The sequence below is a fragment of the Choloepus didactylus genome, chromosome 11, assembly GCF_015220235.1.
Source record: "Choloepus didactylus isolate mChoDid1 chromosome 11, mChoDid1.pri, whole genome shotgun sequence".
NCBI lineage: Eukaryota > Metazoa > Chordata > Mammalia > Pilosa > Megalonychidae > Choloepus > Choloepus didactylus.
Genome location: NC_051317.1, coordinates 16719155 through 16735645, shown reverse-complemented (window position 1 = coordinate 16735645; position 16491 = coordinate 16719155). Strand labels below are relative to the sequence as shown.

The following is a 16491-nucleotide window of genomic DNA, read 5'->3' as shown; positions in this document are numbered from 1 at the left end:
CAGCCCTTCTGAACTTCATTGTCTCTTCTCACAAATTGGGCTGGTGGTGAATGACAGAAAGGACAATATATGTGAAAGTACTCCATATGCATGGCATATAATATGCATTCACTAAATGGCACATGAAGCTAAATCTGTCACTGGAACCTGACACTGGATTTTCGTTTGAAAACCCTAGGCCTCTGAGGTTCCTTTGAATCAGGCTCTGTAAAAGCCTTACTCAACAATACAGGATGAATCATAAGAGCTGCAGGAAAATGAGGTCAGAGGGAGCATCATGAATTTTCAAGCCAGAAACTAATTGGACCACAGTGTTTAATGTGATAGTAGCCAATACCTTGCATTTAAAGTTGTCTAGTTTCAAAATCTCATTTCCATTGCTTTAAAGGGCCCATTACATTGATAGAAACCAGGTTCTTCAAAATGGCTGTTGTTCCTTTAGTGTTTATCAAACAGCAGAACTGAAATATGGGAGCAATTTTTTAAAGCACTTTCTTGGAATAGAAATTAAACTTTGAACTCCTACAGATTCAATGAGAGCTAATAATCTCTGTAAAAGTTGCAACAGATAATGCTACTTCCTTAGATATATATACTCTTTTGAATAAGGAACCCTACTGATTTGCTAAACTTTTATATATACAGTAGGTATTTAGCAACCTAGCAGTGCCATGGGCGCCCATGTAGTAGGCACTGAGAATCTTCATTTCACCAACGATACTAACTTAGTCTCCATGGCTGCAACTTGGTTTACTTTCCCCCCAGTTGCAATATCATAACATGCTGTTACAGAGCCATCAGTGGAGTGGTAGGGCTCTGTATTAAAGTTCACAAATCTGTAACACACACATAGATCTGCTAAATCAGTCTAAGTCAGTGGTTTTAAATCCTCTCCATGTGAGAAATTTAAACATACGTAGATGCCCAGACACTCTGACTTAATTACTTCTGTGACATGTGGCCTGAGTGTCCACACTTCTGCCGACTGAGCTTGAGCTCAGGCAATCTAAGAACTCACCACATGCAGCAACTTGGATTGACCAAGTCTCATCAACATTATAACTCCTCAACCAGCTCTCTCAATTTTTTTCCTTTCAAGAAGACCTTTCTCTGATTTATTTTTTTCTCAAACTTCTAACCCCCACAATAATCCCAGGTGTTGGTCTTGCCGTGAATCTCTGCTATTTCCTAGGAAAGACTGGAGATAACCCTCTTTCATTTAGTTACCACATATATTACATGGTTTTTATGATGTTCTGAAGGTCACTCCCCAAAGTAACAAAAGCCATTGTTTCCATTCTGTGAGGATGGGAGGGAAATATGATCTAAAAGCTTGTCTCGGTTTGGGAGTGATTAATGTAGATTCTTAGGATGAAGGAAATGAAAACGAGAAATCTGGATAAGTAATCACTGTTTCAACAAAAACAATTTCAACAAAAAATGAGCCTGAAATGGAGAGAACAAACTGATAATGCCAACAGCAAATAAATTATTCCCTGAGTTTTTAAAAACAGACCTTGTGGTAGCATTACAAGTTTTGTGGGTTTTTTGATTCATGAGACTTCCGTGTTGCACAGGTACTTGAAATGGAATTTGCACAGAGAAGGAAAGATTTCAAATGAATGCGCAAATGTGCCAGGAAATGATGGTCCGCTAGAGAAAAATCTCCCCAGGGCTGCATAAACCTGGGAGACACCGCTGATTTTCTCCTTGTCATATTCCCTGGCCGCAGTCTGTACTTTTTCACACAGCTACTCTGAAACCACCTCAGAGGGCCACAAACAAAGCCTGGGCACTTTCATCCTGTAGAATGAGAACTCCCAATTTCTATCCAGCCCTGTTCTGCTTGCAGGTTTCCCTGTCTCAGTGATTAACCCCACCATCTACCAGTTACAAAACCCAAAGTAATGGATTTCATCCTTGACTCATTCTATCACTGAACCCAAGTCACTGTCTTATCCTGCCTGGATAATGACAGATCCCGTGTTGCTCTTCTTGCCACTCTCCACTCCTTGGCCCGAGTACTCTTTACAACACAGAAATCAGATCATGTGGCCCATCATCATTTCCCTCTCTCCGCCACTTCATGTAAGATCCTTATTGGCCCATCATATTCTGGAAAGCCATGTCTGACTTACCTCTTATAAATATCACACACACTCTCTATTGATCATCTTTCAATTTCTTTAACCCTCAAAACTCGTTTTCTCCTAAAAGTCTTCGTGCATGCTGTTCCCTTTACTTGTAATTTGCGTATTTTATCAGCCTCACTCCTTTCGTCTTTCAGACATCAGCATCAGCCTTCCCAGACCCCGAGTCTTCTCTCACCCAGTACCTAGCTACAAGCTCTTATAAGCCCCTGCACTTCTCCACCAAGTTACTTCTCATCGCCATCAACAAATTTTTGCTTAATACATCTCATCTTGAATAGCATGTACATTCACTAGGACAGGGATTAGATCTATCTTGTTTACAGCTGTAGCCACAGTATTTTCGTATACATATATCATTAAATGTTTGTTGGCCAAACAAATGAGCCAATTCCCAATGACCTATAAGACCAACCCAGTCTCTTCTAGGGATGCTGGCCCTGCTCTTTGTCTTTTAGGCCTACTGTAATAAATATTTATTAAATAAAGCAACATGCTCTACATTGAGAAAGAAGGATTGATTCAAAAGAATGTTTTGTGACTGTCTGGTTTGCCTTTCACAAAATCGAACTTCAGTATCACTACTTTTCTGAGAGAATTGGCCTTCAAATGAGGATATCCAATCCATTTCTTAAATCTTTAGAGCAGAACCCTCGAATACTCTGCATAGATTGTTCAGCTCAGAAATTAAAGACAGATCTCTTAAAGCACAGCAGCTTCATTTGTAAAATTTAAATACCTCCTATAGATATGAGGGGCTTGAATTTCAAAGTAGTCTTGCTCGACTTAAAAGTAGAGCCTATATATCATTAGAGAAGCCCAAGTTTCTCCATACAAATTTGCAAGTTCTTATTTTATTTCAACCAGTTTCTGTACTACAAGTTGAAATTGGTTCCACTGAGTGCAGTGCGTTCAAGGCAAAGCAATCATTTAAAACAGGGTTGACAAGGCATGGTGGATTTGTAACCTATCAAATTAGCTAAGCAGGAAATGTATCTCCCAGAATTCCCTTCCCTGAGTTAGCATGGCCTCATGAGGTTTGGATGGGAAGTGAGCATCAGCCATTCTCGCTTTCTGCTGGAAGGTCGGTGCAATAACCAGGCACTGTGGCTGCTCACCTGCTGGCTCACCTTGTTCCATGGGGCAGCAGCCAGGTCTTTAGCTCCTCCAGCTCCCACTGGAGCCTCCTTTAGCTTCCCCAGCTGCTGGGCTAGGTGTATGCTCGGTTTCATTAAGAGGGGCAGAGTTTCTCCTGCAGGACCCCCACAGCTCTGAATTGGAGACTCGGATGTAGTGAAGGACTGTCACAGGGCCCAGTCCACCCTGGTGGATTCTAGTTCATCCTTGCACTGCCCCACTTCTCCATCTTCCCTTTCTGCCTGCTTGTCTTGCTGATGTCAGGCTCCTGCATCAGATAAAAAGAAAACAGCCTGATATCGACTGTTGAACCAGTACCCAATACTTGTATAAGGTCAAATCCTTATAATAAAGTCATATATCTCACTCGTCAAGGTTTTCTTTCAAGGCCAGACCTATCTCTTAGAAAGTTGGCACACCCATGATTTAAAGAAAAAAAAAAAAAAAGAAGTTGCCAACCTTTATAGATTACGTGATGTCACAATGTAGTTTTAAAAACTCAGAAACCTGGACCTGTAGTTCAGCAGCAGGGTACTCTAAGTATCCTAACCAGGCCAACCACTGAAAACAATTAAAACTACTGAATAAGATGTATTTTTAAATTATTTTAAATGCATTGTTGAGCTGGAAATTGGTTAGAACTATTCAGAGTACAAATATTAAAATAAAATGGGAACACAGAGAAGTAATCTGAGCATTGAGGCCAGCTTTAACTTTACAGATTTTGCTAAACTAAGATGAAATTCAGCTTCAGTTGTCATGACCTGGTGGGTCATGGGAATAAAACAAATCTCCGGGCCCACATGAAGTGGGGAATTGAATGAGGGATTCTGTGGGTAAAACTGGAACCCCAAACTATCACATCCTATTTATAAAGGTGAGCTAAAGTTCAACCTACCCAGCCTTCCCTTGAATCTTTCACCCAGAGAACTGCAAGAACATGTGCCTGTATTGAAATTCAGCTGTGAATGGAAAGAAAAGAAAAAGGTTTCTTCAAGGCTTGATAACTTCAGATTGGCTCTAACTCTGGTTTTCAGCCTGACTTAATATTACCTGGGTGGTCCTAAAAGCCTCAAGCATAATAGATTAATTTACAGGGGTCCAAATGGATGGTGGCACCATTTGATGGAAATTTACATTTGATGGAAACAAATGTAAATGCTTTCTAGAGCAAACCAGCTTAAATGCAGGCCTCAAATAATTCTTGCAGATAAAGATCCAAGAAGTCTGAAAACTCACACTCAAGAAGTATAAAACCTACTTGGAAACAAAGCACCATGAAAAAGGCCAAATACAGGGAAAAGGCAGCCCATGTAGACCCACAGAGGCTTCAGAATTGGTAATTATCAGAGAGAGAATATAAGATGAGTGTGTTTACTCTGAGTAAGGAAATAAGGAATACATTGAAAGAGTAAGGATGTAAAGATGGCTAACAAATTAGAAAATGAACAAAACTTCTAGAAAATATAATCTCAAAAAGAAAAATCCCAGTGGTTGTGACCAGATTTTGAGAAAAAATAAATGAACATGATCTGAAGAATTATCCAGAAGGCAACTTAAGGAGAGTGAGAGTATCTAATCCAAGTTTCCAAATGAGGAGAGGGAGAATGGGGCAAAAGTAATTTTCAAAGACACATTGGCGCAGTGTTGTCCAGAGTGATGAATTCACAAAACTGCACATTCATAGAATCCGAAAAGATCAAGCAGAATAAATAAAATGAAGTCTAATTAGAGACACATCATAATGACACCACAGAACATCAAAGACAAAAATCATAAGAGAAAAGAACGAAATTGAACTTCTCAAATTGAAATTAGACAGACAGCTGACTTCTTAATCACAAAAATGGGAAAAGAACCCAGAGGAATAACATCAATTGGTGAGAGAAAAAGCTGCCAACAGAGTGGCACATCCAGCCAAAATCTCTTTCATAGAGAAGGACAAATTAAACATTGATTTCCTGAAAACAAAAATTGAGGGCTCACTCCCAGCACACCTTTACCAAAAAAAAAAAAAAAAAAAAAAAATTGCAGGATTTTCTTGAATGCCAGGAAAGAAAAGGTGGGAAGTCTAAGATGCTAAAAGGAGTAAGGGAAGAAAGTAGTAAATGCACGGATATATGTAAATAAATATTGCATGACAATAATCTTGCAGGATTAAGGAAAGAACACAGAACCAATCTACTTAACAATGATAGCACATAAATTAGAAGTAGTAAATTTGAACTGTTAGATTAAAAAAGAAAATCCATTACAGACTTAATATTGTTAGGATATCAAGTCTCCCCCAAATTATCTGTGGATTTAACACAGTCCCAATCAGAATTTCAACAGGCTTTTTTTTTGGTAGAAATTGTCAAGTTGATTCTAAAATTTGTATGGAAAAGCAAAGCATCTAGAAAAGCCAAAGTGAGAGGATTCACATTGCCTGATTCTTAAGACTTCTTCTCTAGTTCCAGTAATCAAGACAATCTGGCATTTGCATGAGGCTAGACAAATAGATAAATAGAACAGACTAGAGAGTCTAGAAATAGATTGGCAATTATATAGTTAATTGATTTGCAACAAATGCTGACAAATGCTATTTAATTGGGAAAGGATTATCTTTTCAATAAATAGTGCTGGAACAACTGGATAAACTTCAGAGAGAAGATGAACCTCAACACTATTCTAAGAAATTAATTTGAGCTGGATCATAAACCTAAAGGCCTCTAGAAGAAAAAGTGGGGTGCTATTTGTAACCTTTGGGGTAGGCAATGATTTATTAGAAAAAGCACTAAATATAAAATATATTAATATATTAAAGTTCATCAAAATTAGAAACTTCTCGTCAAAAGACACCATTAATAATAAGGCAAGCCATATACAGGAAGAAAATACTTTATATATATATATATATAACATACAAATAATTTTTACCAAGAACATATAACAAATCAATAGCAAAAAAATATAAACAAACTGGTTGTAAAAATTTGGGCAAAAGATTTAAACAAGCCATTCCCAAAAGAACATATTTGAATGGTCAGTAAGCACATGAAAAAGTACTCAACATCGTTAGTCATCAGGGAAATGCAAATTAAAAGTGTAATAAAGTACCAATTTGTAACTATAATGAAAAAGGCTGTCAGCATCAACATTGGTGAAAGGAATGTAAAATCACACAACTATCTGGGAAAACAGTTTGACAGTTTATTATCTTATTATTTATTTACTGTTGTGTAACATATTACCACCAAATCTTAGCAGCTTAAAATAACAGACATATATTATCTCACAGTTTCTGTGGGTCAGTATTCCAGATATGACATAGCTAATGCCCCTGATCCAAGATCTCTAATGAGTTTGCAGTTAAGCTCTTGGCCCAGGCTTGAATGTTTGATTGGAAGAGGGTCCACTTCCAAACTCATTGCCATGGTTTCTGGAAGGCTCTTAGTTCCTCACGCACTACTGGCATCTCTCAATTTCTTGGGTTTAACATGGTGGCTGACTGATATACCTCAGACTGAATGAATGAGAAAGGGGGCCCAGTATCAAATCCACAGTCTTAATCACAGAAGTTCATCCCATAACTTTTGCCATATTATATTTGTATAGAAGAAAATTACTGCATCCAGCCCCCATCAAAGGGAGAGAATTAATTACATAAGAGAATGAATACCAGGAGGTAGGAATCATTGGAAATCATCTTAGGGGCAGCCTACCACACTTATTAACCAACCATATACCTATCCTTTAACCTAGAAATTCTGCTCCTAGCTACTTATGTAAGTATTTTTGAGGACAAAGTTCATTTCTCTTTCATGAGAATGTTCATAGCAGCTTTAAGCAATATGCATAGTAGCCTCAAACTGGAAGCAACCCAATGTCTGCTAGCAAGAGATATGGATAAATAAATCATGGTCTACTCATGTAATGGAATATTCCTTGCCAGTAAAAACAATGCACAACTGATTATTGCAACCATATGGAAGAATCTCAAAAGTTTCAAACACCATGAAAGAGTGTAAGTTGTGATGCTGTTTATATGGATTTCAAAAATAGGCAAGACTATTCAATGGTGATAGAAATCATAAGAGTAGTTCTTCTTTAGGGGGTGGGGAATGATTGCAAAGAAACATGAGGGAACTTCCCAAGGTGGTACAGATGTTTGATGGGAAGGTGATTACATATTGACCAAAATTCATCAAATTGTATAATTAAGAGCCATGCATTTCACTGTATGTAAATTTTACCTCAAAAAAAAAAGGTTATCTGGAATAGAAAAAAATCCAGCTGAGACACATTTAAAACATAATCTTACAGATTAATAGCTTAAAAGTATTGAAAAATATATCCAAAGAGAATGCTAATAGCTTAAAAGTATTGAAAAATATATCCAAAGAGAATGCTAAATCACAACTATACGAGTATCAGGCCAAATGGATTTTAAGGCAAAAAAGCATTATAAGAAATAAAGAGGATCACTATATGCTGATAAGAATATAAGGAAAGATCGGAACAATTCTAAATCTACATATACCTAATAACATAGTTCAAGACCAAATACAACCAGATCAAGCAAAAAAAACAAAAACGAAAACAGAGGGATTTAAAAATTCAAACAGAATAGTTAAGTGTCTTGAATTAATAAACATTGAAAATGACATCAACAACTGCAGAACACATTCTTTTCACAAAGGCATGGAATATTTATAAAAATTGACACATTTTGAGCCAAAAAAGCCAGCCTCAACCATTTTTAAGCAATTCGTTTTAAACAGAAAACATTCTCTAGCTACCATAAGATTAAGTTCAATAACAATGAAGAAAATATAATTATCTAATCTTAAACAATTAGAAATCAAGAAACACCATTTATAGAATCGGACCACAAGAGAAATCATAACTAAAATTGGAAAATATTTATACCTATATTATAAATTCTCCTATGGGATGCTGTTAAATAAGTACTTAGAGAAAAATGCTAAAAGGAAAAATAAAATTAACAAAGCAGCAAATTTTAGAACTTAGAACAGCTGTAGAACTATAACTAATCTAGAAAAAAGGAAAAATTAGCAAATGATTCAAGAAAATATATATATATCTCCAAAATTTTAAGTAAATACATTACATCTTGGGAAAGTTTGGTTACTCCTAAATCACAGAAGTGGATTACTGTTGGAAAATAAACATAATTCGCCATATATATTAAGGATAAATATATTTTTTCAAAAAATAAAGAATAAAATAGTATTTGATAAAATTCACATTACTTAATAGAAACTCTTAGATTAAAAGAATAGATGAAAACTCCCTTATCTTAATAAAAATTATCTGGGGTGGGGAGTAGGAGGGGTCCTAGAACAAAATCATGGTTAAGAGTTTATTGTTGAAAGCTTTCTCTTTAAGGTAAAAAAGAAGCAAAACTGCTATTTCCCTCCTTCTAGTCATTGTTGCATTGGATGCTCTTAGACGTTACAGTGTGGAAAGGAAAAGAAAAAGTGTAAGAAGTAAACAGATATACAACTGTCATAAATTAAAACAATGAGTACCTAAAAGGAAAACCTAAAATAACCTTATTGCATGTTGAACTGCGTCCCCCAAAAAGAGACATTGAAGTCCTAGTCTCCAGTACCCAGAAATATGACCTTCTTGGAAATAAGGTCATTACAGATAGAATTAGGCTAAAATGAGGTCATACTGAAGAAGGGTGGTGCCTTACTCCACCATGACTGGTGTCCCTAAGAGAAGGGGAAAAGGGCATGTGAAGATGGAAGAGGCAGAGTGACGCATCGCCAAGCCAGCAGACACCAGAGTGGCCAGCAAATGCCAGACGCTAGAAGAGGCAAGGAAGGATTCTTCCTTGCTGGTTTCAGATGGAGGGCTCTGCTGACACCTTGATTTTGTTCCATTAGCCTCCAGAACTATGAGATAATAAATTTCTGTTGTTTTAAGTTATCCAGTTCATGATACTTTTGTTATGGCAACCTTAGGAAACTAAGATAAACTTGTACACAGATTATGAGAAATAAGGTAATTGACCTAGGTATTGACTATGATCAATATGCAAAAAAAAAATCAATCGCATACCTATACTCAAGGAAAAAGAAATAAGACAATGCTTTTTTAAAAAGTCTTTTCAGTAGCCACAAAAGATATGCAATACCCACATAGAGAAAATTATTAAACTCTATTGAAATACATGGGAGAAAACATAGATACAGACACACTGTTCATGGATTGAAGTCTCAGTAGCACATAAATTCAGTCCAAGTTGCAACAGGTTTCCCCTGTGAAACTTGATTCTAAAGTTCTATGGAAGACCAAGAATAGCTAAGATATTCCTGAAGAAAATAGGAGGACTTGTCTTATGAAATATGAAGAATTATAAAACTGTAATAAGTAAGCTAAAGTATTTAAAGTATTGTTGCAGGGGTAAACAAATAGAATCATGTAACAGACTAGAAAGTCCATAAAGAAACCCATATATTTATGAAAGAGCTAAGTATGGACTGTTCAGCATCTTATGTGGAGGAAGTTGATCTGCATCTGTTGAGATATTCACCAAAATTATTACCTGGTAAAACAGGTTTTGTGGAAAAGCAAGACATCAAAGCTTTTGAAAACAATTTTGAACTTTAAGACCTCAGGATAGGAAAGGATTGCTCAAATAAGATGCATAAATCACAAAACCTACAGCAAAAATCATAAATTCATCTACATTAAAACACAAAACTTCTTTTCATCAAGACAATATAAATCAATTGAAAACACATAAAGGCAAATTGAAAGAAGAAATTCCCAATGCACAGAACTGTTAACTAATTATTTTTCAGAATTTATGAAGTATTCTTACAAATTAAAAAAATGACAAAAATATTAAAATAAATGACATTTTAATGAAGAAGAATCCCAAACAGAAAGTTGCTTAACTCCATTACTAATTATGGAAATACAAATTTAAAAGACAACATCATACCATTTCATATTCATTTCATACTCAACAAACAACCAGAATTATATACCTTAGTAACGGGAAAGCAAATTGGAACACTTTGGAAAACAATGTTGTGTTATCTAATAAAGTGGTAGATATGCACTCCCTAGGAGCTAGCAGTTCCACTCTTCTATATGTGCCCTAAAGAAATTTTGCATATATGCACCAGAAGCCATGTTAAAGAATGTTCAGACAAGCACTGCTTATAGAAGCAAAAATCTGGAACCAGCCCAAATGTCCAATAGTGGAACGGACAAATAAATGTTGTATGATAACTTCAGGAAAGCTGAATAAATTACAATTATGTGCACAACATGGATCAATCTCAGGAACGTGATGTTGAGCCCAAAAAGAGCAAGGTGCTAGAGAATAAATAAGCAGAATTATTTTCTGTGTAAAGCTCAAAAACTTGCAATAGTAAACAATATACTGTTCAAGGAGGCAAACATAGTATTTTAGAGAGAAGTAAGAAAACAAACAGAATTCGTGATAGTAGTTATTCCTCAGGAGGGAAGGAAATGGGATCAGGAAGCAGGGCTCAGGGCACTACAGAGGTCAGAAATTTTTTTTTTTTTTTTTTTAAAAGAATCGTGAGCATGCAAAGTCCATTTCATTATTATTATTTATGCCCTATTTATTGTTTATAAATATTCTTTTGCATCTATTCCAGAAATTTAATAATTCAGAATAAAAGATTACAAATCTGAAGCCCTGGCAACAATTGGCCAGATTAGAACATCAGCTGCCCACGTAAGAGAAACCAGCATTTTGTAGTTCTCAAAAGCCTCCACCAATCTTTTTCCGTCTCCTTCACATACATGCCTAGTGTCACTTGCTAAATATTATGGTGCTTGAACTGTTGTCTTCCCTACAGTTTTCATTTATATCACCCACCTAGTCCTTGCAGGCGCTTGAGTTTATGACTCTTGTTCTAGAGTGGCGGTTCTCGAAGTTTGGTCCAGAACCAGCAGCATCAGCACAGCTGTTAGCCTGTTAGGAATGCAAAGAATTGGGGACCACCCGAGACCTACTGAATCAGAAACCCTGGGGGTGGAGTCCAGCAATCTGTGCTTTAACAAGTCAGCTGATGCTCACATCTGAGAACCACTGTTCTCTAGGATGTGGCCAATTTTCAGTTCTGAGTCTCTCCCGTGAGACTCTTCCCTTTCCTTCTCCATTTTCTAACTGCTACCCAGCAGGAGGAAACATTCTTCTGTTTTACCTTGCTCAATGCCACCTAAGCCAGTTTCTGTTGTGGTTGTTAATCTATGGTCAGGAATTGACTGGTATCACTTCAGGAGGGCTTTGTCTACTCTCTGCAGGTGCCACAGGACTTTTTCCTCAGTGTAGAGATTAACATGTGAACAACACTGTATTAAGTCTGCCTGAGCATCAAAGAACACTAAAGTGGGCTGTGAAACAGGAAAGACAGTTACCTTTTGGTCTCTGCTTTCAGGAAACTGTCATCCTCACCTTGTGCTAACTTTTCACAATAGGAGTCTGTTTCAGAGTAGCTCCCTTTCCCTGGGACTTCCAAGGCAGCAGCCAGGGAGTCCTGCTGATCTCAGAGGCCATGGGAAGTGGACAAGAGTAAGGTGACTTTTAATGCACGTCTGAAATGCCAGCACTCCATCGATATAGTTCTACAAGCTCCATACCTTCTTTCTATTTCAATGTAGAGCTCTCTCTTCTCTCCTTTATCTTTTCCTAGTGAATCATTCCCTTTGACTGCTATGTACCAAGTATGGACATATTCAACAAATCTTAAATTTCATGTAACTGATGTAAGACTTCTAAACAGGTATGAAAAATATTGTGCACTGTGCAGTGCACATCAGTGAACCATATGTTATTCTGGTTCATATTCACAGAGCACTTGGGTTTCCAAATTCAGTCTGATTCCATGAAGAAAAGAGGTAGCATTTAATTAATGCCACAGGATGAAGATGTGATGAACATGAAAGATGTCCAGTTTTTCTGGAAGTGATTTAGTGTAATGACAACACACTGGCTTTGGAGATCACTAACCAGAGTATGTATCTTAGCATAAACGTGAGCAAGTTCCTTGACCTCAGTTTCTTGTTTGTACAAGCAGGAATACAGAAGTACTGGATTCATGGGGTTTTTTTGAGGATTAAATGAGATGACACTTTGTGCTGTATCCATCACCTAGAAAGCACTCAATAAAATTTAGCTGATGTTTGTGGCAAGAAATAACACGAACAAAATAGGTCAGACCAAATTTCAGCGACTGAGGGAACTCAATAGTTCAGAACTTTTCTGTAGCAGTTGTGAAGGTTTTGATAAGGGAAGTGACATGTTTAAACTTACTTCAGGAAGAAATACTTTTGTGTGAAGTATATTGGAAAAAAAAATTAAAGACAAAACTTATGAGGCACTTACAGTTGTCCAAGTTAGAGATGACCTGGTATAATGAGGGGAAAAGAACTGACTTGACTGATGAAATAAAGGAGGGAAGGAGGGAAAGAGGAGTAGAAAGAAGGCAGCATGAGGACTTGCACCTGGGGAATGAAAGTGGTGACATGCCATTGATAAAAGTGTGAACAAAGTTGGAGTTGACCAAACAATGTTATCTTAAGTCATGTTATATTAAGTCAGCCAGACCTGATGGGACAGAAACAAACAAGGACATTTCAAAAATGAAGGTAAGGTGGTTACGAACCCACGAGGGCCTGAACTGAGCTGTCTTAAGCTCATAAGGCAAGGCAGCACTTGAACAAACTTTATTCCCTATTGTCAAGACCTCCCCACCCATCCCCACCCTCACATTTCTTATTCTGATACTATAGTGAGAGAAACCACATGCAAATGAAGTGAACCATAAGTAGAGGTAGAACCACACATGGCTTAGCTCAAGCTTGGTGAAAGTCTTGTGAGGAGGAGAAGGTAGAGATAAAGGGGTTTTGCCACCCAAAAGGGAAGAAATTGAGAAGGAAAGAATGAGTTAAATAGAAGCTCAAGCCAATCCTTTTGTAATACTATAGACCTGTTCCTTTTCTTTATGACTGGTTAAGTCATCAGAGGTGAAAGAGGTCAGGGGAGGACACTGCTGCCTGGAAGCAAGCCTGAGCCTCATCTGAGCAGTGGTGGAAGCACCCTCCCTGGGCTCCTGTGCATTACTGGGATCAGCACAGCTAGCATCCTAGTGGTGGTTGCTTACTCTTCATGCTACTTATTGAGGTCCAGAAGGACCGGCCCTACCCGGAGGGAGCAGTGGAAGCAGAACAGGGAATCAGCAGTTGGAAGAGAAGATGATTTTAGTTTTTCACATATTTGCAGTGTCCAAAAGTTGAAAATGCAGGAATAAAACTCAGGAAATGGAACAGAATCAGAGCCATTGCTGAGGCTGATACTTTCTTTGTAACAAGGAACACCTTCATACATTCATATTGGTAACAATATTAAAATCTAGGATACTCAGGAGATGGGTGAGTTTTAGTACATACTGTTCTTATTAGAAGAGGTAGCAAAATACCCTTCTAAAGAGCATCATCCTCTGTCTTGCCATAATAAATAACATGGTGTGTATGGCTGATTCTTCTCTTCATTATTGTTTACTTTACACACAGGAAAATTCACTCTTTTGGGGGATATGGTTATGTGAGTTTTCACAAAACCATAGAGTCATATAACAACCACTTCAATGGGTGTTACAGATACAGAATAATTCCATCACCCAAAAACAACCAACCCCCCATGCTGTCCCATTGTAGTCAAGCTACTCCCCTTTTCTAACCCTTGGAACCACCTCATTGCAGAGTTGCAAAATAAGGCCTGGGCTTTCTTTATGATGTGCTGGTGTAACAACAATAGGAATATTGATAGGCCGGGCACTGCTTGAAGCTCTTTATAGAGGAGGAAACTTGAGAAAGGAAACAGGAAGAAAGGAAGGAACGAAGAAAGCAGACTTGCCAAGGAAGTAGCAGTCCCATGACTTGAGTCCTAGCTTGTCTAACTCCAAGTCCATTTTCTTAACCTCTATCTTACTCTGCCTCCTTGGAAAGCACAGAAAGTAGAACAAAGTGGAAGGAATACCACTTTGGAAGGAATTCCAGGAAATTCAGTTTAGACCTGGGGATGTCTTACTCTAAAAATAAGCAAAACTTAATGCCTAAGAATTTGGTAAATGATACCAATAAAGCAATAATTGGGTATAAAATAAAATGAAGCCAGGATCTCAGAACATCTTCCTTACCACCTTGGTGATATGTAATGAAGATAAAGCCCACACCTCTCATGTTCCTCCTCAAAAATTTGTATAGGGCTGTGAAGCGAAACTAGAAAAATTCCCTGATTGAATACTGAAATGCTTCACTCTTTCAATGCCCTGAGCATCAGCTTCTCCTTAAATTTATGACAAAGTGAAGTGGAATCTCTAATCTCTGCCTTATATATATTCCAGGTTGGAGTCCCCAACCCGGTCTCTGGTGATGGAAGCCCCAAAAGGAGTAGAAATAAATGCAGAAGCCGGCAATATGGAAGCCACCTGCAGAACAGAGCTGAGACTGGAGTCCAAAGATGGAGAGGTAGGGGGCGAGAAAGAACTCCAGAGAGATATGGCTCCAACAAATCAACCTTTCCTCCAATGGTTGCTACTCCCTTTGCCACTGAGGTCGATCCTCCACTGTACCAAGAAAGGAGCCAATGAAAAGATTTTATTTCCTAGAGTGAATGTTGAACAGGATGATTGTAAGCCAAATCCCCAACATAAAAAAGTTATCATTATTTCTAAAGTGCTGCGATAATAGCATATACTGCAAGCACAGAATTATGCAGCTGTAAAAACGAATGCCGTTTCCAAATTTTCTCTCATCACCTTAAAATTAGATTTAGATAGCTTGCATAATTAAGCCACTATCTGACTAAAGATGAACTTAATTTACCTGTAGTTATTTTTAAAGCTTTCTGTTTCATGCTTCTATTTTCACTGGGAATGGAGAGTCATAGCCAACCATTAACTCAAACCAGAATAAGCCAAAACTTAAATAGGGTAAGACTAGGCAATGAGAAGATGAAGGATTATAGATATTCATTCTTTCACTCCAACAAAATCCAAATTTGGTAGGCAGCATAGCTGCTTATGTTTTTGCAAACAAGATAAGTCAAACCTTGAAAGTAAATATAATTTAACTGCAAACTTATTTAAGAATAAAAATGGGAAAAACAGTTTTTTTTTTTTTTAAAGCAAAATTCTGTACACCAAGCCAGCCTTTTGATTGGTTTGGCATTTGCTATAATTGTTTTTAAAACAGTTAATCAGATAGAGCATTCAATTATCAGAGCTGTTTCTTCAAACAGCCATAAATTCCAAACCACGCACTTTTACAAATAGTGACTACATCGTATATGCAGTTGATGGCTATCAGAATGTGCATTCTGGAGGAATCAATTATAGTCATAAATCTAATAGCACCTTCCCCACTGCTCATTTTTTAGGCCAGTATTTCACAAAGTATATTCTCTAAAACATCAGCCCTGTAAATTGTCCTGCCTGATACACTTCTGCAAAATGCCAGTATAGATTTTTCTTTATGCTAGAATATAAGCTCCATGAAGGTAGAGACTTTGTCTTATCCATCTCTGAACTCCCAGTGCCTAGAAAACTCATTACATATTAAGTGCTCAATAGATTTAAGTCAAATTGAATAAAGTGGTTATGCACCTACTATTTCTGAATGCCTAGAAAATAGATGACAGCCTCTGAATAACTCTTTCCTTCCTATTTACTCGCTTTAGATTAAGTTAGATGCTGCGAAAATCAAACTACCTAGACTGCCTCATGGATCCTACACGCCTATGGGAACGAGGCAGAAGGTCTTCGAGATCTGCGTCTGCGCCAATGGAAGATTATTCCTGTCCCAGGCAGGAACTGGTTCCACTTGTCAGATAAACACAAGTGTCTGCCTTTGAAAGACTATCCATAGTGGACACTGCAGGCAGCATAAAGGCCTCTTTTGGCTGTAGATGCTGGCTGCCAGCTATTTTTACTAGAACACAGAAAGCCTATCAAAGACCTTGTGTATGTGTGCGTGCGCTTGTGTATGCGTGGGTGTTTGCGTGTGTGGGTGGATATAAATATATATAAATATATATAAATAAATATATATATATCCTCTGTATAAAATGAGGTTTCAGTACAAAAGGAACCATGGGTGACCCTGTGATATCCACTGTCATTCTCCATCCCAAATCTAAACACTAAGT

General features: G+C 37.5%; 1 protein-coding gene across 4 annotated transcripts in view; it reads left to right on the top strand.

The window, feature by feature from the left end:
* The window catches only part of SGCD (sarcoglycan delta), a 1065755-nt gene extending 1049558 nt beyond the window's left edge, over window positions 1-16197 (top strand). For all 4 annotated transcript variants that reach the window (XM_037798832.1, XM_037798833.1, XM_037798831.1 and 1 more), the window contains 2 exons: window positions 14690-14813; window positions 16024-16197. In XM_037798832.1, coding sequence (XP_037654760.1) covers window positions 14690-14813; window positions 16024-16197 — 298 coding nt within the window. The remainder of the gene's footprint in view (window positions 1-14689; window positions 14814-16023) is intronic.
* Window positions 16198-16491: the final 294 nt, after the last annotated feature.